General features: G+C 37.5%; 4 protein-coding genes across 21 annotated transcripts in view; 2 read left to right on the forward strand and 2 right to left on the reverse strand.

The window, feature by feature from the left end:
• Positions 1-4461, forward strand: part of Efa6 (Exchange factor for Arf 6) — a 29567-nt gene extending 25106 nt beyond the window's left edge. For 9 of the 14 annotated variants that reach the window (XM_053748199.1, XM_053748208.1, XM_053748202.1 and 6 more), the window contains exons 19-21: positions 387-509; positions 901-1069; positions 1473-4461. In XM_053748199.1, coding sequence (XP_053604174.1) covers positions 387-509; positions 901-1069; positions 1473-1594 — 414 coding nt within the window. In that variant the 3' untranslated portion in view covers positions 1595-4461. The remainder of the gene's footprint in view (positions 1-386; positions 510-900; positions 1070-1472) is intronic. The other 5 variants (XM_053748209.2, XM_053748211.2, XM_053748213.2 and 2 more) reach the window with 1 other exon arrangement.
• Positions 3658-5688, reverse strand: LOC128671593 (BRISC and BRCA1-A complex member 1-like). Of its 2 annotated transcripts, none has more exons than XM_053748228.2 (2): positions 5344-5688; positions 3658-5261 (listed from the first exon to the last, which is right to left on the reverse strand). In XM_053748228.2, the coding sequence occupies exons 1-2, from the start codon at positions 5406-5408 to the stop codon at positions 4481-4483; spliced, it is 846 nt and encodes a 281-aa protein (XP_053604203.1). In that variant the 5' UTR covers positions 5409-5688; the 3' UTR covers positions 3658-4480. The 2 variants fall into 2 exon arrangements, with proteins under 2 accessions (XP_053604203.1, XP_053604204.1); XM_053748229.2 differs by having other exon boundaries at positions 5340-5688.
• LOC128671594 (uncharacterized protein) lies at positions 5688-9455 on the forward strand. Its single transcript, XM_053748231.1, has 5 exons — positions 5688-5934; positions 6145-6347; positions 6652-6795; positions 7081-7267; positions 7411-9455. Exons 1-5 carry the CDS (start codon positions 5865-5867, stop codon positions 7521-7523), a joined length of 717 nt encoding a protein of 238 aa, XP_053604206.1. The 5' UTR covers positions 5688-5864; the 3' UTR covers positions 7524-9455.
• The window catches only part of Tusp (tusp), a 37590-nt gene continuing 25436 nt past the window's right edge, over positions 7636-19789 (reverse strand). For 2 of the 4 annotated variants that reach the window (XM_053748198.2, XM_053748195.2), the window contains exons 6-15: positions 18445-18545; positions 17795-18019; positions 16845-17061; positions 16285-16449; positions 15637-15758; positions 13106-14804; positions 11810-12032; positions 11335-11482; positions 10791-10994; positions 7636-10518 (exon numbers count right to left, since the gene is read on the reverse strand). In XM_053748198.2, the coding sequence (XP_053604173.1) occupies positions 10402-10518; positions 10791-10994; positions 11335-11482; positions 11810-12032; positions 13106-14804; positions 15637-15758; positions 16285-16449; positions 16845-17061; positions 17795-18019; positions 18445-18545 (3221 nt within the window). In that variant the 3' untranslated portion in view covers positions 7636-10401. The remainder of the gene's footprint in view (positions 10519-10790; positions 10995-11334; positions 11483-11809; positions 12033-13105; positions 14805-15636; positions 15759-16284; positions 16450-16844; positions 17062-17794; positions 18020-18444; positions 18546-19789) is intronic. The other 2 variants (XM_053748197.2, XM_053748196.2) reach the window with 2 other exon arrangements.

A 19789-nucleotide genomic window follows, 5' to 3' on the forward strand; every position in this document is an offset into this window, starting at 1 on the left:
CTTATTTCAAATTTGCATCCATAATAGTGTTACTAGGGTTATCGGGAAATTGGATGAAATGAAATGTTCCTCTGTCTGTGAGAACTGATCACCTGTCTGGTGCCTGGCACTGGCCAACTAGGAAATAATAGTTAACATTTCTAACTTGCCAGCAATAAAGGCCTGTGCTGTGCAGAACCAGGAACTGTTCACGTCACCAATGGCGCACTGTAATTGGTTAGCTGCGTCTTACAGCGAATCGATAGTGAAAAGCAAATCCACAGTTAGACCAGACAACATGCGTTCTGAGCTGTATGAATCAGTAATCAACGCGAAGTTCAACCATAATAAGAAGAGCTCACTGATTATTTATAAATATTTAGAAATTGTTTTTTTATATTCACCAGCGGGATCAGTTGACGGAGCACGAAGAAAGGGCGTCGCGGCTCGAAGAAGAACTAGCAGCACTGCGGCACGCGAAAGACAATTCGCCGCACGCGCGCGACAAGGAACATTACCTCGTGTATGAAGTGAGTTTTGTGCTCATATTCATTTTTTTAAAACCCTGACGATAAGATGGAGTGTTATAATTTAACGTGTTTGTGTGTCTATGTCTCTCTGTGGCATTATTTTGATCTAGGTTATTTATTTTTATTTAAATTATCTAATTTAATCGAGAGAGCACTTTATGTTTGGAACATGTGTGAACAGTCATTTGGAATTGTCATATCTTTTCTAGAAGATGCCAACAACTTTGGAGTGGGGGTGTTGGATTTTTAAATTTTTTTATTTAGTTTTTTATTATTTAACTTTATTACATGACCTGGCTTGCCTTTGATAAAATCATAATAACTGTTAATGTTAATAAATTGTATGAAAAAAAAAACAATCTTGGACTTAGTCTCTGTCATCTTCGTTAAGGGTCCATTCCCTCTGAACGCTAAAGCACGGAGCATGTGTGTGCGTGTGTCGGTTGCAGGTGAAGAGGTACCGCACGTACGCGCACGTGATGCGCGCGCGCGCGGCCGACGGCGCCGCGCACGACGCGCCCGCGCTGCCTGCGCGCGCGCCGCCCTGACGCGCTCTGGCGGTCAGTCACTGCACTTACACTTTTTTTTGTACAGAATTCGCACATTTCATTAATGTTGCCAACATCAAAACAGCTAAACTGAAAAAAACAACCTTTTAGAAGCACGGAGATAAGATGCTTTTAAGGATGCGAAAAAAATAAAATCACACATTTTTTGGACTCGTCCAAACACTCCATACTTAATAACACGTAAAATCGACGTCACAACTTGTACACAATAAAACTGTTTGTTCGACAATTACCATTAAATATTACACTTATGGTGATGACTTCTTAATATAAATTAAAATGTTTTATTTTTTCGGATAATTGAGTTTTTATAGTTTCAAGTTTCTAACCAAATTTAAATATATAATCCAGCTGCATTGTTATAGTCTATGGATAGATGTATTGTCTGTGTCAGGTGTTCGCCGCCTGCGTGCCGTGACCCCGCCGCCCGCGCTGCCTCGCCGCCAGCGACGACTGATACACAAGTTGGGGATGCCACCTCTACTCTGTTTCCATCTCTTCCGTTCTAACAGATAATTCGTCTAAAAACCTGATATCTGAATCCTGGGATATAGTAAAGTTTCAGACTCATCATAGAATTATTTCCATCCCTTTTTACACTTGAATCTTTCTTGTTGCTCCTCAAAATGAAACTAAAATTATTTGCAGTATATGATTATATTTTCTAAATGGCAAACCCAGTGACATTACGATTACGAACTACTCAAGTTGTTGTATCTAACGAACTAGATTACCATAAAGTGATAAAATATAAAATGGGGGAGCGGTGTGACAAAAGCGCGTTTACTGAGACACTATTAGGTACGAATTAAAATTAAAGTTTTAATATCGATTTATCTAGTCCCGTCTTCCTTGCGATAGGTTTGCCGCTTGCCGACCCACGGCTTCTGTGAGGCTACGTGTCTTTTTTTATAATACTCAAAAATTTTTGTCAAGACACTTGCTTGTGCTATTGGTACTTTAAATATTAAAAAAGTCCTAATTTCGTTAAGTATTAATTTCGGCATAAAATATCGAATCCAACGGATACAATAATCACGATCCGATTGGTGTTAATCGAGATGTAATCATATGTTTTAGATCATATCTAAGTTGAAAAATGCGCTTTAATTACTATTAATTAAACAATCGCGAATATTGGCTTCGGTGTGTGTAATAGTAAGTCATTTATCATTCCATGTTTCGTGTTTCTACTACACCAACTGCTAGATAAAAGCGACCTGTAAAGCTCCAGATAGTCTCGCTCCGCGGACATCGCGATACGACTGTAAGTGGCATCGTGTAATGGATCCTAATTAGTAATTTACAAATGGTTTCATATGAAGCAAAGAATTAAACGTTGAGAGGTTATCCATTTCATTATGTCATTGTCGGCTCGATCTTGACAATGCAGTCTTATTAAAAAAGTGAGGTGCGGCATACTTTAAACGTCCCGTTCAAATGTTATCATATTAGCATAGTATTTGCGGCACCGATAGCGGCGCGAGTTCTAACTGGTGCTTAGTATCTACTTACACTTGTAAAAGAAATAATGATCTGATCGCGCAGTTTACTTTGCTACGTCGTCTGATATAATTCATTGTGAACCGCAAATTAAAATGTAGCAATTGTTTTGCATCACAATCGGTCGCCTGTGGCTACGAGACAAAAACTGAATTTATTACAATGTTGTAAATACATTTTAAAGAGACTGAGATAAGTGAAGTTATTTATTTCGTTTTGTAAATCCACCAGTGTCAAATGTTAGACATCGATATAGTGTAACAGTAATTCATACAATAGGATCTCACATGTAATTATAGCTCTTAGAAGGAAAGTGTACCAGGAGAATTGGCGATACGCGCCAAAAAGGAATTTGAGCGATTGCGTTGTATGTCTCGATGTGTTTTGTACGAGCTTTTTTGTAATATTTTAATTGAAATAAAATGTGCTCCAATATAATCATAATAATGTCGTTATGCACACTTTCTATGCATATTGTTGTACTTCATCAATTCCATTGTTACGTATTTATTCTTTGCAACTGTTATAAAATTATTTTGTGATTGTGATAGTCAATTTTGGGAGAAAATGGTAATAAAGCGGTACTACCGGGCGGATATAGATGATGTTGAATGGATAGTACTTATAAGGATTGAGCTGGCATATATGTGATTTATAGAGCGAATAATTTTTGGAAATCGGTCCCAGGATGAGCACTGCGGATACGTGAGGCAGCAAAATGGCGCGACTATTCATTATTATTATTTATATTCATTATCATTTTATGGTTCGAGTGCAGTACACATTCTACATTACAAGATATGCCAGTAAAGCTCTAGTGATGGCGACGGCTCAATTATCCTATCTCCAGAGCAAAGTCGATTGATATTAGATTGTTTTAGTTTTAAACCTAATCATTGTAAATAGATTATTTTTTACGAATTATTTACATGTTACTTTTATTTTTATATTATTTACTGAAATGTATAGCTTGATTAGTTTTGTTTTTTATTAATATAAAATGTTGTGTGTGCGCCTCTGATGCACTTTTCAGCTTCATGTCAGTGTAATTTATTATGAAAAATGAAATGCCATAATGTGAATTATTAAATGTATTATGTCCAAATGTGTTTAAGGAAGTCTTAAACTAAATGTATAAATTTTGTTGCAGTAGCTTGTGTTGTGAATTCAATCAACTTTTGTTAAATAAGTATTAAAATCATCAGAAGCATATATATCAGCATTCATCACTGCAATATAATGTAAGGTGTACAGTAAGCGAATATAATGTTAAAACATTTCACAAACTGGTGGATATTGGTCTAATAGGGAATATATAAATCGTGAAAGAACTAATTAAGCATGTGCTTCTGATGAGTTCCCAGTGTGCAGTGCACTGCTCAATGTGGTATCCATGTCAGCAATTTACTTTGGACAAATGTTTTGATTAGACTCCTACATAATATCATAACCTTAGACATATTGTTAGGTGACATAAAGTATTATAAATTTTAATTAAAACATTATTGGTAAGAACAGAATTAAAAAGTTGGCTGTGCCGGAATTTAGAATACCTTTTGATTGAACTTAAGAATAGCATGGATTGTTGTGGCTGGAGTTACATTATGATATTAAAATATTTTAATACAGCCACATGTATAGGATAAACTTATCTAATGAGGTAGTTACTACCAATCTTAACATATTTTATGCTTTTCCAAAATGTACATACATGAGAAAGTCATGAATACTTTGAGTGATCATCCAGAATTGGAAAGTACATATTTAAACGACTAGGTATTTGAAACTACCATGTATGTAATAATAGCCTTAGTTTCTTTTCCTTTTTGTACCAGTCCTGTTAAACCTTTTAAAGAGCTGAATAAATACAACAAAATTTACTTGACTTTTTATTTTTGATTATGATATTGAAGGAGTTTTGGCAAAACTATAGTCTGTGTTCTTCTGAAGCACCCTCTGTAGAGGATGAGCTAACAACTTTGCAGCACAGTCATGGATTTTTGCAGCATTTCTTAAAACTTCATAAACATAAGAATATCCATTGTCTAGATACTGCAGAGAATCAAATATTTCTGCACATTTATGAGAAGCACAGTCACTTTCATGGGCATATAGTATGTCAATATTAAAATATGGTTGCTTCTTCAAAAACTGGAAGTAAGGGTTGTCTTGAGGAATATAAGGCATACAGTTGGATCTGCCATAAAGTAAAAGCAAGCGCACTACATATGGTGGTACCAATACAGACTCCCCTTGCTTATATTCAGGAACTTCAGCTTTCTCTTTTAAAAGTTGAAACACTCCATTGAAATCAAAAGAATCTGCAGTATTTTCTTCAGCAGTAACAAAATCAATCACAGTGAAAATGTTCTTTACATTTGAAGTAAAATCTAACTTCCAAATGGCATCTTGTTCTAAAAACATTATAGCAAATTGTGTTTTTTTGTTAATTGCAAGTTTGGTATGTACAAAAAAGTCCAGTACGCGTTTCATCATGTTTATAGGCGTGAATGTCGTCCCGTCAGCCAAATGAAACAGTGAATTGTTATCACAACAAATGTCTAAACAAATTATGATTCTTTCTGGGATATTCACATTAGCAGTGTTTGGCTTCTCCAAGTTGGCCACTACTTGGTTTTGTAAATCTGTGTAGTCATTATTCGACGAAATCTGAATTTGCCTGTAAATAGAAAGTAAAATTACTTCAGGACTTAAATTTTCAAAGTAGGTAACTACGGCTCTCAAGATCACTACTAACTTACGTGCCATCATATGAGCTTGAAGAATCACACTGCGAGTTACTTGTTGTTAAACTTGAAGAATGCATTGTATTTCTCAATTACTGTAATCTAAGTTTAATAAAGAAATATAAACAATGAAGTGTACTTTTGTATGTAATGTGGCTTCCTCGAGAACACCGATTTGAAGACACAAATAAATAAATATTCCTCCTTTGAAGATAGAATAATACATCTATGCACAATTTTCAGGTTTTTTTTTTGTCTTTTTAGCTTTTTCTATTTTCTTGCTGCCAGTCTGACAGCTGTCAGCTGAGCTGTCTGAACTAAGCTTCTTTATATAGGTACTATTGCTGCAAGTCTACTGTCCTGCCTGTCTGTCGGTGAGTGACTGTCTCTGTCTGTCTTCCTATTGTCAAATCAAATCAAAAGTTGTACGAGCGTGGTGTTTATCGTATGGAATAAATAATACAAAATAAATGTTTATAATATTAAATTTTGTTCATTGAGTTATATTTAAAAGAAAGTAAATAACGTTTTAAAAAATGGATTACAATTACGAACAGACAAGTGAAGTGGAGGCATTAGATTCAATATATTATGGGGACATGCAAAGTAAGTTATAATTTTACCGATTTTTGATCAAAATTATTAGAATAATTGCGTTCGTAAGCAATATGTACGGAATTGTGGAATTATATATAAATTGTGATTACACGCGTGCATGCATTGTGTACAATTACATGTAATCTATGTTACATATGCATTCCATGTGCACCAGCTCTAAATTCTACTAATAGACCTTTATAATGTTTGGATTAATAGTTTTAGCAACTCAGCCACTACATAAATTCAGCATAGCAATAAAATCAGAGACCTTCGACGAGGGGGAAGGATTAGCCTGCCAGCTAGTTTTCACATACACCGCAAAGTATCCTGATGAACTACCAATTATAGAAGTTGAGGATGAAGAAAACTTCGAAGATGTTGTTAATAAAAATGAGCTTTTAGAACATTTGATTCAGCAGGTAAGTTTGATGTGATTATATATTTCAAACTTAGAATTTTCCTCACATCATCTATACACAAAATTTGATTAGGTATTAAAATTAATAAACACAAAGACAGCTTTTTATTTAAGGTATACTTCAAAAATGTATCTTACATAATCTCCCTTCAAATTATATCTATTTGCGATGTTATACATTTCAAATTATGTGATAAATTAGTAATAGTGTCAAATTGTCAATTTACACTCACTAATATGATGACTTTACTGAAATATTTTAGAAGGTAATGACAATAATATTTATGTTATACATATTTGTCAAGGGCAAAGAGAACTTGGGAATGGTGATGGTTTTCACACTGGTGTCAGCGGGGCAGGAGTGGCTGAATGAAAAGTGGGATCATATAAAGAAAGAACAAGAAGAAAAAGTTTTAGCCAAGCTCAAGGCTGATGAAGAGGCAGAACTGGTGAGTCAATGTTTTGTTTTTGAAACATTTGATGATGCAAGTTAAGTTTAAATTTTGTCTGAAAATACAGAGAAGTAATTCCATAACAAGCTTATTATTTGCATAATGAGGAATTTTCTTATCGGCTTCCAAAACTGTATATACTTTTTATAGAAAATTTTTTGATACATCATTTAAACAATGTATTTATTTACACCTTAATTTCTTGCTTATTTCTTAATGTCACTATGGGTCTATCAACATCTTTTATTTCCTAATACTAAAGAATTACTATGTTCTCAACAGAAAAGGTTTGAAGGCACCAGAGTGACAGTAGAATCTTTCTTGGCGTGGAGAAAGCAGTTTGAATTAGACATGAACATCCAGGCAAAGAGGGAGAAGGATGCTAAGGATAAGAACAAGCTGACTGGAAGAGAACTATTCCTCAGAGACACCACACTCAATGAATCAGACTTGAAGTTTCTGGATGATGGTGATTGCTTCTTTTTATTATTACAAATCTTAAATATTTACTAAATGTTGAATATGAAGGCTTGTGAATGTCTCATCTTTTGATTTTCCTTCATGATTTTGTTTTTATTTTTTTTTTGCATAAATTATTTGCAAATCTTCCAGGTGATGCAGTTAAAGTGGATGAGTCGCTTTTCCAAGACTTGGATGACTTGGAAATTTCAGACGACGATGATGAAGACTATGTACCAGGCCAAAGTGGTAGTGACAGTGACTAGCTAAATAGACTCGTTTAGAACCTCAAGAGTACTCATGAATACGGCGGTCTGTGGCTTTCAATAATAAGTTAAACATGCTTAATCTAGTTATTGTTTTAAATAAAATAATAGATTTTTTGTATTCAGAGAATATTTTTATTTACACTTTGTCACTATTATAGTTATATACAACTGAGAAGTGACTGTTTAAAAAGCAAATTACAACAAATGCGCATTGGTCTAAAAATGATAATATTTTGTTTGGCATTCCATTTTAGATATCATTTTTACTTGTTATATTTTTTTACATTTACGCGAGACGGCATATACAATTAAGAATTCCAAACCTGTGACAAGCCAGTAAAGCAGTTTTAAAGTTTTTTATTAATTCATTTCATGACCAACAGCTGCATTAACACTTCAACATTAGTATTAACAAAACTGGGACAACATTGAGCAAACAAAACAAACAGGGCTTACTACCCACACAGCTGTCTTATGAAAACTCTGACCATCGAATATCCTCATTAAATTGAACAATGCGTGTGAAACAATTCTAACAGCATAAATTTTATTAAATTTAAAAAGTACACACAACTATATTTTCATTTAGTTCAATATTTCTGAAAGTAGAGTACTGTTTTTAATTTCATTTCTAATAATACTGACATGTATAGGTCCTACTTACATATTGTGCTTTCTTGGTTTCATCAGACAACTGCAGCTAAAGAGGTACTAAGTAAATTGTTTATCACTAGGGCTAAATTAAGAGTTAATGTTACACAAACAATTCAATGATCACATACTATTTACAATGTGCAGTCTTAACTGAATCAATAACAAATCAATTACTCACTAAACATTTTAATAATATAATGTAATCAACCACAGATATGTATATTTCAATCAAATCAAATGTGCATAGACTATCGAGTCAGCCTTTAATCATAGGTGTGCAATCTATATAAAAATAATAATTCAATTAAATTATTTTGTCAAATTCTACTTTGGTAAGTCCTGGTAATATAGAATAATTTACAACAACAACTTCATTTTAAAGAGTAACACACAACACAACAACTAGAAGGATTAATTTCCGGGTGCGAAATTCCTTTCGTGATAATGGAAATTAGAAATATTAATTTAAAAAAAAAATAATTTTGTACCTAGACCCAACTTTCGAAAAAAACAAATAGAAGCGTAATAATGATCAGGTGACTATACATTGTAAAATTAACACATTTACCTAATTTAAATAAAACTATTAACTATATAATTTTAAATACGAGTATAAACATCCTGTGCATAACAATAGTAAACAATAATGAACGTGATAAAACAAATCATGATAAATATAAGGGTATTAAGATTGCTTCAATTAAAACGGACTTACAACATTTATATGATTAATTTATAACTATAGACCAAATAGATTTGCCACTTCAGGGATATGCCACGTCACAGATATAAAAAATATGAAGAAGAAGAATGTCAAAGAATAAAATCAGAAGAGACAGAAACTAAATACTAAACCAACGAAAACTACGTTGGAATGTGAAAATATATTTACAAGTTACTAACGTCTATCTGGCATATCCCAATGAGAAATGTATGAAGGATAAAATAGTGCTACGGAAATGGAATCTCTTTTATACATCTGTAGGCCTACCAAGGTGATTGTAAACGAAGCCACTAAGAATTCATTATTTCAGAAAGATTTCAATTTTAAATATTTTACAAAATCCATTCTGTTTGGTTTAGCGGCAACGTAACAATAATTTATTTCAGTACATCCTCTTTATACAAGAAAGTGTACTCGATTATACAAATTACAGCATCTATTGTGAAAATATACGACATTTGTACCTAAAATATTGTTTTGTTTAATTATATTAAGTTTTGACAGGACTTGTCGTCATGTCGGTCTCGAGAAACCTGTGTCGTAGACTAGGTTCGGTCCATCCATATAAGTCAGATCGCAAGTAATTTGTTTGCAGCTGCAATTTAATTCGTTTTCTTGGCTGTATGAATCAGTAGTAACATCACTATAAGCTAACATTAATAATAACATTATTATTATGGACAACATTCGATGTTTACTCTATGCTTCAAGTCGATTTCCTAGATTGGCGGATGAAAACAAGATATCGCAAAAATTGTACGAATAATTTTTTGCGCTAAATTAGAATACAAGCTCCCAATACTATTGGACTATCGTGATTTTATCATACCAAGATGGCCATAAAACGTTTATTTTTACAAAGAAATCGGAATGTATGTGTCCTGTAAATAGCCTACGACACGCAGTAGGTGTGGAGACGTTGAATTTGATACATCATAAGCTACCTATCTAAGCTTGTGTAAAAATACTCATGGATGGGTTTGCTCGCTGACACGTGACTACTACAGCCTTTGGACGCGACTAGTCGCTGGACAACAGCGGCAACCATCATTTGGCTTAAATGTTTAGTTTTCTTTTTCCATTTATCAAAAGATACGCGTTCCATCAGGAGATAGAGAGCAATAGTAGGGCAGCGCGTAATGTTTATCACAAGTTATATGATAATGTGAGAAACACGATATTACCTTATGTTTCTCATGTATTCATTCGAGACGACGAAAAAATTAGTTCTTATTTCTAAAATCATAAAAATTCCACGAGGAAAATGTCGGGAAAAAGCTAGCAAAAGTCTAAGACACCATTATGGCACAGACCTTGCAACTTCAAGAGCAGATTTTATGCTGGTCACCGCCGTGCCCTGCTAGCTATATAGCCTAGTTTACATGCTTGCTAAAAGTTACGGCAATACGTACACTGTTTAGCTTTCGGAAAGTCGAGTTTGTCAAGTGTGCGAGCATGTAAACGTAGCAGTGATGATAGGTTATAGTGATAAGTGGTTCACTTGAGCCGCTGCGTGACGTTGGCGAGCGCGACCGCGAACGCTTGCAGCGCGGAGAACGGGTACTGGAAGTCCAGTGTGTATGCGTTGCCGTCGATGCGGCCGAATTGCATCACCTGCGAACGTTGTGGAGATTTGGTTTCTTTTTATGTCGATTGCCCCGTGTATTAAATTATACAAGGTTAAATTTCATGTCTATTCGAACCCATAAAAAACAATTAAGTTGTAATAATTTAGGCAGTCTATTTTGGCCTTGATGTTTCTCAGTTAGTTATATTTGCTGAGAAGTATCAAGAAAAAAATACAATACATCCTTTCCCCACTCTTTGTTATTTCATATGGGGCTATATCTCGTTAGTTGGCGAGGCCCTATACAATCACAACTAACCTGCTTGCCATGGTATTCGATCTGGAAGTTTTTGGCGGACTCCTGCGTGACCCTGCCGCCGAAGTCGAGCTGGTAGACCTGGCTGTTCTCGTTCCACATGGGTGCCTTGTTGTGCAGCACCAGCTGGCGCCGTGACAGCGCCTCGCCCGCGCCCCCTCCCCCGCCCGCACCCCCTCCACCGCCCAGGGTGCCCGCCCGTTTTAACTGAAATACAACTTCAGTGACAATCCACAAGAAAAGGTGCCTTATGCAGGGTAACCGCTTATGATATATTATGAACATCTATATTAAAAATAAGCAAGTGTTTAAGTCTTCTCAAAATGAAATCTGATATAATAGTCTATTTTTGATTATTTATGAGTATATTTTGCCAAAGTTACAACTCTTCATTTAGCTCATGCTCTCAATGCGCCACTTCCAACGCTATAGGGTTTGGGAGTGGCCTCCATCCCGCACCTCACACCTCTGCACGATGGTTCTGTGTGGCGGTGTTCGAAATTTCGTTTGTATGTACTAAGTTGGTCGGCTGTGTCACTATAGTCACCTTATTCCTAAGCTGCGCCTTCTGGAAGCTCTCGAGGTCTCTATAGTTCTTGCTGGTGACCTCGTTGTAGCCGGAGTACTCGTCGTCGGAGCTCTCCGACGGCTTCTTGTTCCGCCGCCGGCTCAGCAGCGGCGAGTTGAGCAATTGTCTGCGAATCAAAGACTGTTATGAATAATTGATAATTGAAATCATAAATTCTTCAAGCACTAGTTAAGGAGCTTTTTTGCTGAAAAGAAACGCAAACGAAAAATCAATAAGTTAAAAAAGGGGTTTTTTCATGAATGATAATATAGTCAAACGCCTGTTTTTAGTGAGATTGTCAGCGTCACCTATCTATATTTTTATCAGCGTGTCATTTCATTATTCACTTCCTATTAATACTATCGAGACACAAAGAACCATATTTTTTACTTTCCACTTTCACTTGCTATAACTAGACATTATTTTTAAAAATACTAAAAGGAACGCGACTTACTCTACATACCTAATAGGCGAGGCAGATGAGTATCTACTCCGCCTAGGGGTGGCAGGCGCCGGCGCCGGCTGCGCACGCGCCGGCCGCGGCGACGCCGGGGCGGAACTCACTTCCCGGGCGACACTCACTTCCCTTGATCGACTCTCCTCCCGCTCCCGCGCCTCCCGCCCCCGCCGGCCTGACCGAGAGGCCAGGAGACGTAACGCTAGCTGCTCCAACGAACCTGTATGATAACATGGATTTAGAACTTGGATTGAAGTTTTTAAAAATTAGGAGGCAGTTGTTGTTCTTATTGTAATGTAAATGTATGAAAAAATAACGGTTTTCTTTTACGAGATCAATAGATTTGAGAATGAGACCAGTTTTCTTTATTAGGACTACAAGCATTCGATAGTCATTGAATATTGAGTAGATATTCCTTTTTAGCACGACATTACATAATAAATCATCTGTATCATTTATGCCGTTCATGCTTACATTTCACAAATACATATTATATGTTATATTTTTATTCATAAATTTAACGTTCAAACAACAACTGCCTTTGTACTGATTATCACCCAATGAAAGGCATTTTCCAATAAATAGAATCGGAGCTAAAACTATTTGAAAAAAGTTATAGTAAACTTAATTTAATTACCCAAGGGTCCATTATGTGATTCCTAGCTCCGACTCTCTTTAAGTCAGTGCTTACAGTGCTGGTATGGTCAATTTCTCCAGTTCTATATTTTCAAACTGATCTATCACTTGTGCTTTTTCTACATAAATGTACTTTTCAATCCGTCATGCAATGCTGTCAAAATACTTGGGACCTTTATACTTTACAGGCAATCCGATACTTTCTAATTTAGCCAAGACAAAAGGGTCGTTTCTATAGTTTATTTTGACCGTTGGATAAATAGATTTACTACAGAAAATCGGGTCAATATAGTGTATTTACAAGGAAAGGGACGCATGCGAGTGTCGTGCTCAAGGAGATACCTTACCAGCCCTCAAGCGTAGCACATACCTGCAAGTGGAGTTAACAATAGATGGAACGGAGACCTGAGGAACAGACAGTAGTGGTCTAATCAGCAGCCGCTAGTAGTGGGGCCTTAGAGCCAAAACACATTTGAATATTATGCACACATAATCCATTACACATAAGTTAATCTTAATTTATTCATTGAAGGTGGTGGTCAATTATAAAAATATGTTTTGGCCTTTCAGGAATAGTCTTCACATATTCCGATAGATGGTGCGCCTCGGGGAAGTACTGCCGTGGCGGTGAGCGAAGCATCTACTCATAGTACTAACTATAATACTTGCTGTAGTCGGAGTCGCTGTCTGTAGGTGGGGGGCGACAAGGGGCGGGCGCGGGGACGGCGGGCGCCCGACCCGTGGCCGCCCGGGGCCCTGGCACCCGGGGCCCGCCGCCGCACGCCGCGCACACGTAGGGCGCCGGCCCCGGGCGCCTGTCGTTGGGCGCCACCAGCCGACACACGGTACAAACGGGATAGTCCCGCCTCGACCGCCGCCCGTTCTCCTCCGCACTGGTGTTGCTATTGTCCTCGCCGCCCGTGCTCGTACACCGGCTAGAATTCGCCGAAACCACGTCGGCTCTCGACATCGTATCCGATTTTAAGTTCCTAACGTTTTTATCAGCTGCGACTGACAGCTCGCTCGAGTCGAGACTCTTTGATTTGCCACACTTTTTCAAAGAAGGAGTTTTTGCTTGGTCGGGTTGTTTGTTATCGGGATTCCGATGCCGTCGCACGCGTCTCTGCCGTTTATTATTTACTAGAACCAGCCTTCGGGGAGGTTCCCCGCGCAACGCACTCAAGCTGACGTGTGAACGTAGCACCTGAGGGTCCACCAAGTCTAAATACCCCACACTGCAACTCCTCGTCATTGTGTCGTACACCGGCACGTTCGCGCACACTGGACTGATCGGAACTACCGTAGTGGTCCTTTGCACTCTCGTCTCCCTTCCCCTTTCCACTATGTTATTTATATTAGTTTCGACTGGTGTTTCTTCGTCTATATACTTCAAATCCTCCCCTTTTTGCAAATTCTTCAGTGTCTCCGCTCTTCTAGACATTGCGTCAGGATGGACTTCATGCTCATAATTTTTGTTACAGAAAGATTTCAATATCCTAGTGTTCATATCGTACGAGGCCTCGCCTCTGTTGCAGATATTTTTTCTTAACTTCGAGAGACAGTTATCTGTCACGTGGCTATCTACCTTTTTAATCGTGACCTGTCTGCTGGGTTCTAGACTGAGATTTAAGCTAAATGACTGTTGTTCAATATTAGACAAATTCGTTTTCAATGAAACATTGTCGCCACGGACGGTGTAGTCTGCTCGACCACCACAAAAGTCGCCGCGGCCACCACACGTAACAGTTTGGGGTGAGGGCCGTTCGAAGATGATATCAGTAGGAGCGACTGCGTTTTTAGGAGACTGTAAAGTGGGCACGGAGCCCTCGCATCGTAGAGGAGAAATCGCATGTCTGCCAGTAACAGTGCCAGTCGCGTGCCCGCGTCGAACTGTGTACACAGTTTCTGGCACATTGTTCATGGTATCGTTCGTATCTATGTATGGAAATTCGTCGTACGACTCTGCTGTTGCCAGCGATGGCCCGGTCGAGTTGTTATTATTTGTGGAGTAGTCATTTTGGTTAATTATGTTGTTGGTGTTATTTATTCGTTCGCTTAGCGTTAATTTCCTTCTTATATTATTATTGGTATGCGACGGAGAGCTGGTCGAATCGTTGGACTGAAAAACTTCTTCTTCATCTTCAGAAAATATATTGGGGTTGAAGTTAGGGTCGGGGCCTACAGGGTAGTCGTCCCTGAGTTCAGTGATCATGAGCGTCATCTGTCGCGGTTGCAGGTGAAGGAGAGACGTCTTGTAGGTCACTTGGCCGAGGTTGGCGGGCACGTTTTTCGCTAAGCCGTGCATTTTGAACTTAGTGCCCCAGATGTTGGACGTTACTTCTACCAGACGCACGTCCTGGGAAGGGAACTTGTGGTTAACGTACGATTCGCTGACAAAATGAAATTGTCTTGAATATAACGATATAAATACCTATAGTAACTTCTCAAAAAGCTAACTAACTAGACACTTCAGAACGGCCGCTGCTGAGAAGAAATGGCTTAAGCTTTTATTTAGTTTCACTTGTTCCGATGTTCGTGTAAGTTAAATTTCACCTACTTGGACACGCGTCCTTCAGTTTGTGCATTGTTATGATAAGCATGACTTTATGGTGCACTCAGGATACCGCACTAACATTTTTTTTGTTGCGCATTTATGTAATAAGACTTTCTGACGACAAGAAAAGAGCTATTCGACTGGGTAAAAAATAAAATGTATGAAGGTATTTAAATAATCAAACACGATAATGAAGTGTTACTTTATTTGATCTATTTTATTAACTACTAGCGGCCCGTCGCGGCTTCGCACGTGTAAAAACATAGCATAATAAATTATACACCTAAACCTTCCTCTGGAATCACACTATATTTGGTGAAAACTGTATGAAAATCCATGCATTTTAGTTTTTGAGTTTATCGCGAACAGACAGACAGATGCGGCAGAGAACTTTGTTTTATAATATGTAAGGATGAGATTTATTATTTTTTCGGTCTCATTTCTAATATACTTTATATTAGAAAAGCTTTTAAACTTCAAAATCCATGATGTCACAGTACATTACTGTTCATACAAGCTTCATATAAAATCTTGTTTTTGACATTAGAAAAAAGTATTTGATTTGACTAGTTGGAGAATAGTCAATAGTTTGACAGATAAAATGTCAGCAACACAGCACAAAGTAAAGTGTAACCTCAGGCAAGGAGTCGATGTAGGCGAGTTCGTCGGGCGCTTCGTCCTTGTCGGCGGCGGCGCGCTGCTTGCGGCGCTCGCGCGCGCGCCGCCGCCGCTGCAGCCGCGGCGACCCCGAGCAACCTGACACACAACCGTTATGCTGGCTACACACTATCGCCGTACTCTGATAGATGCCATTGCAAAATTGTGTAGTTTGTGTTAGTGCTTTTATTTATCGTAATTACAAATTGTGCAATCACGGGATTGTAATGTCCTAGGTTTCAATCCTACTCGTGCCACATTTTTACGATAAACACAAGTTTGAACGTGTAGCGTGCGGCCATAGAATAGGCGCACTCCATGAGGGGACCATGGATGATAAACGAGGCGACTAAGGGACAAATATCCTTGGCAAATGAGCAACAATAGCATTCCCAAGTTGACATCGAGCCGGTGGCCGGTTGTAAAATCATAGCTGAAGCTTCACAATTTTATGACATATTTTTTACGCTTACGGATTCGCTGCATTGCTGGAATATAAATGAAACGGGGAACACGCGAAGATGAGAAAGAAAAACATAAACCAAAGCATTTATTCAGAAAGTAGATCTTCACAGGCACTTCAAATTTTAAATGATGCAGTATTAAAAAAAAAAACAGTATTTACCTTCCTCCCGCTCAGTGTCGGAAGACGAGGTGTGTCCGAGGGGCTGGGGCGCGTGGCGGGCGACGCAGGGGGAGCTGACCCCCACGCTGCCGCTGGAGCTGCTGGCGCTGCCCGCGCCGCTGCTGCTGCTGCTGTTGCTGCTCTCGCGGACGGAGCTCGCGCTCTCTGACAATATCCATTTAACATATGTCAGATGCCTTTGAATAAAGTCTGACACTTGAATAAAACACTCGTTATAAAGATTGAAAGAATTCAAAATATTTATTTCAGACGGAGTCATATATTTCTAATTTTTATTATATTCTTCTTCTTTGCGTGTCGATGGCAAATCAACGCTCCTATTGGGTGCTACCTAAGTATATTCTTGCCAGAATCGAGCCACTTCGATGGTTTGATCGGGAGCTATTAAGTCATTATAGTCATATATTTGTAGCTTAAAATAAAAGGTTAAAAGGTTTATATCTACAGAAGATGAACAACAAAAGATGCTTCAACATTGTGATGTAACATGGTGCAGATTAGAGCATGATACAAGATAGGGCGGTAGGCAGAATACTTACCTTCAGCCTGAGGATCGAATATGACGAACTCAGGCCTGATCTTACTGGTCCTTCGCCCCTTCAACAAGGGAACTAGGCCTCCTAGATGCTCCAAGTATAAGGTGTAAGCCCCTGCTTCTTCATCATCGTGACGTAACATGGTGCAGTGTAGGCGAGCCCCCGCGCCTGGTGGCCGAGAGACGAAGAGTCGAAGCTCACTTGTTTCTGGGACGTTACACTGTGAAATAAATAAAGTTAGATATCTTAAAGATCTATAACATCATTAGGCAATTAATTTGCATCTCAAATTCATACCATTCAGTCAATTTTTAATACTAATTTATTTCAGGTTCCAAAATTATACTGTGCTGCATTTTAATCGTTCCGTAAAAGTTGATGGTAGGTCTCAGGACCAGCAAACTTATCTCACCTGTTATAATTCAGTATTTTAATTAGGTGGTGAAAACTTAGTTTAAGAATAGTTAACTACATTATATACTGTCTAATTCATAATTTAAGAAATTGTGATGTTTAACAAAACAAACTCTTTGATTACTAAATAAATAAGAAATAGTTGTGGATAATGGACTGGATTCCAATATCTACATCAAAGAAATCCATCGCCTTTATCCTTGGCAGCTTATAGGATTACGAGTGTTATTGTCTATTTTAATGCGTAATTCGATCCTTGACCGTGAAGTCTAATTGGCAATTATCCGTAATGCTCTTGATTCATAAAGTGTTTATTTTCTTTGTTTGTCTTATTATTAGTAATCAAATGCGAAGACTGTAAGCTTTATATTACATTTTGTGAAAGATTTATCGATGTTAAAGTTGCAAACTTTATGTAATGTGTATACATTTAACTCAAAATGTTCACGAGAATAGACTCCAGGCAGGGTTACAGCTAAAAAATATCACTGCGTCTGAACCCTTATTAAAACAAACACCAAAAATGATAAAACTCTTACCCGTATAGTATGCGCGAAGAGATTAGCTAACGCTGGCTGCAGTCTCGGTGGCAGAGGCAGCAGCCGCGCCAACCTCGGTTCCCTTAAAGCCTGGGCCGCCCGAACCCTGGCCAGCAGCTGCAGGGGCGCCACCACCCTCCACACCCGCGCCGTGCACACGGCTCCGCCAACGCCCACGAATAGGCGACGGGCCGCGTGTCCCCAGGTTAAGGCTGACACGCGTGCCTGATACATGATTAAGACCACGTGTATGGAGCATACATTTATTTAGCCGAATCAGAGCATCTAAAAGTATAATGTGTTCAAAAAATATAAAATCTTAATTTCTATCAGTTCTATGCATTCATTTCGAAAATATACGTTATATTTTAAAAATACTTAGGTATACTACAATTCAACTAATCATTAAAAAGACCAACAGTTACAATTCTGCTCATTTGGATAAGTAATATAAATAATATTTGAGTACCACGTGCAGAATTAAATACACTACACATTGTTAGTAGCAACATCTTATATTCGATGGCGCCCAACGTGGTACCTTTCTGAATATTTCTATACCTACTTAAAATACGAATTAGGTTACATTTATCTGTACTGAATGTAGTAGTTGTACAACAAAAGATACTTCACTCAATAGAATTACAAACCTGAGTATAAGGTATTGGCACAGTGTAGATTAACACTCCGGTGTCCGAGTAAAACTTGACGACGTTTTTATACGGGGGCGAGTCGGGCGGCTCGTCGGGTTCTATGACACATACATATTTCATCTTTATTTCAGTTGGGGTGCACTTGAGGGCAATGCTCGTGAGGATAGGATAGCATCATTTCTGAGAATATAACACATTCCATTGTGTACTATTCTCAGAAATGATGCTCAGTCTCCTTGAATTACAAATACTAATGTTTTTATTTTTATGTTTACTTTTCATTAAATTAATTGTTTTGTTTATCAATGTACATATACATAAAATAATATATGTACATAGTTATGTATTGTATAAAACTATGTCCTCTATACTGTATGTGGCTAAATCTGTACAAACAAAACCAAGTTGAGAATTTATGGAGAAACGCATATTGCTAAGGGATCTTTTGATATTCAACGCGTAAGTGCGGTCATAAAGGAATCGTAATTCAGTCGCCTTGTTTTCGAATCCACAACTCAATTGCAGTAATTAACTTCGTTATGTTGTTCTTTGTCCAGCATTTTAATTTTCCTTGAAAAATATATAATAAGTATAATTAGTTTAATTTATGTTCCGTAGTATCCAAAAAATATCTACAGTATTTTGAAGATTATGTGAAATGGAAATATAAAGATATAACTTTTTATGAAAAAAACATAATTTCTATTTCACAATGGTCCACTTCTTGTATTTCGTCTTCATTACCTAATATTTCGTGTAATATTATTTGTATAAATTGTAGTTCTCATTTTCTCTCTACCTTTTGTCGGCTGTATCCCGCTGCTAGGCAAATACCTCCGACATCTTATGTTCGTCCCTTACTCTCAAAGACCTCCTGTGACTTATAACCTGCCTTTAATTATTCTGAACGGCAGCAGGCGGTTATAAATGGCAACTTTATCTAAACATACTCAAATTAAAGCGATGCGATCGTAATTGAGGACTGACACTTATATCTTCGTGTTTTAAATTTCCTTTTTTCAGATATAGAATATAATTATTTTTGCTCAAATTACTTATTAAATTTTCAACATAGTTCTCAATATATTAACTGTTGACTTGTTATATGTTACAACTATATTTTAGGACGAAACAATCAGCGAGATTATTTCCATATACAAAGGTTTGTATAGAAAATAAAATTTTCCAACAATACATTATTTCAGGTAAATCATTATACTAAACAGACGTTTCAAATTTCGCAGGCCTGTACAGTTTGACAACGCTGAAACATGAACGCGGAGGCTCTGTTAATCCTGATTAATTGCTATAATTGTTAAACTTAATACAAATACTCTGTAAA

This window comes from Plodia interpunctella, chromosome 7 (assembly GCF_027563975.2).
Source record: "Plodia interpunctella isolate USDA-ARS_2022_Savannah chromosome 7, ilPloInte3.2, whole genome shotgun sequence".
Lineage (NCBI taxonomy): Eukaryota > Metazoa > Arthropoda > Insecta > Lepidoptera > Pyralidae > Plodia > Plodia interpunctella.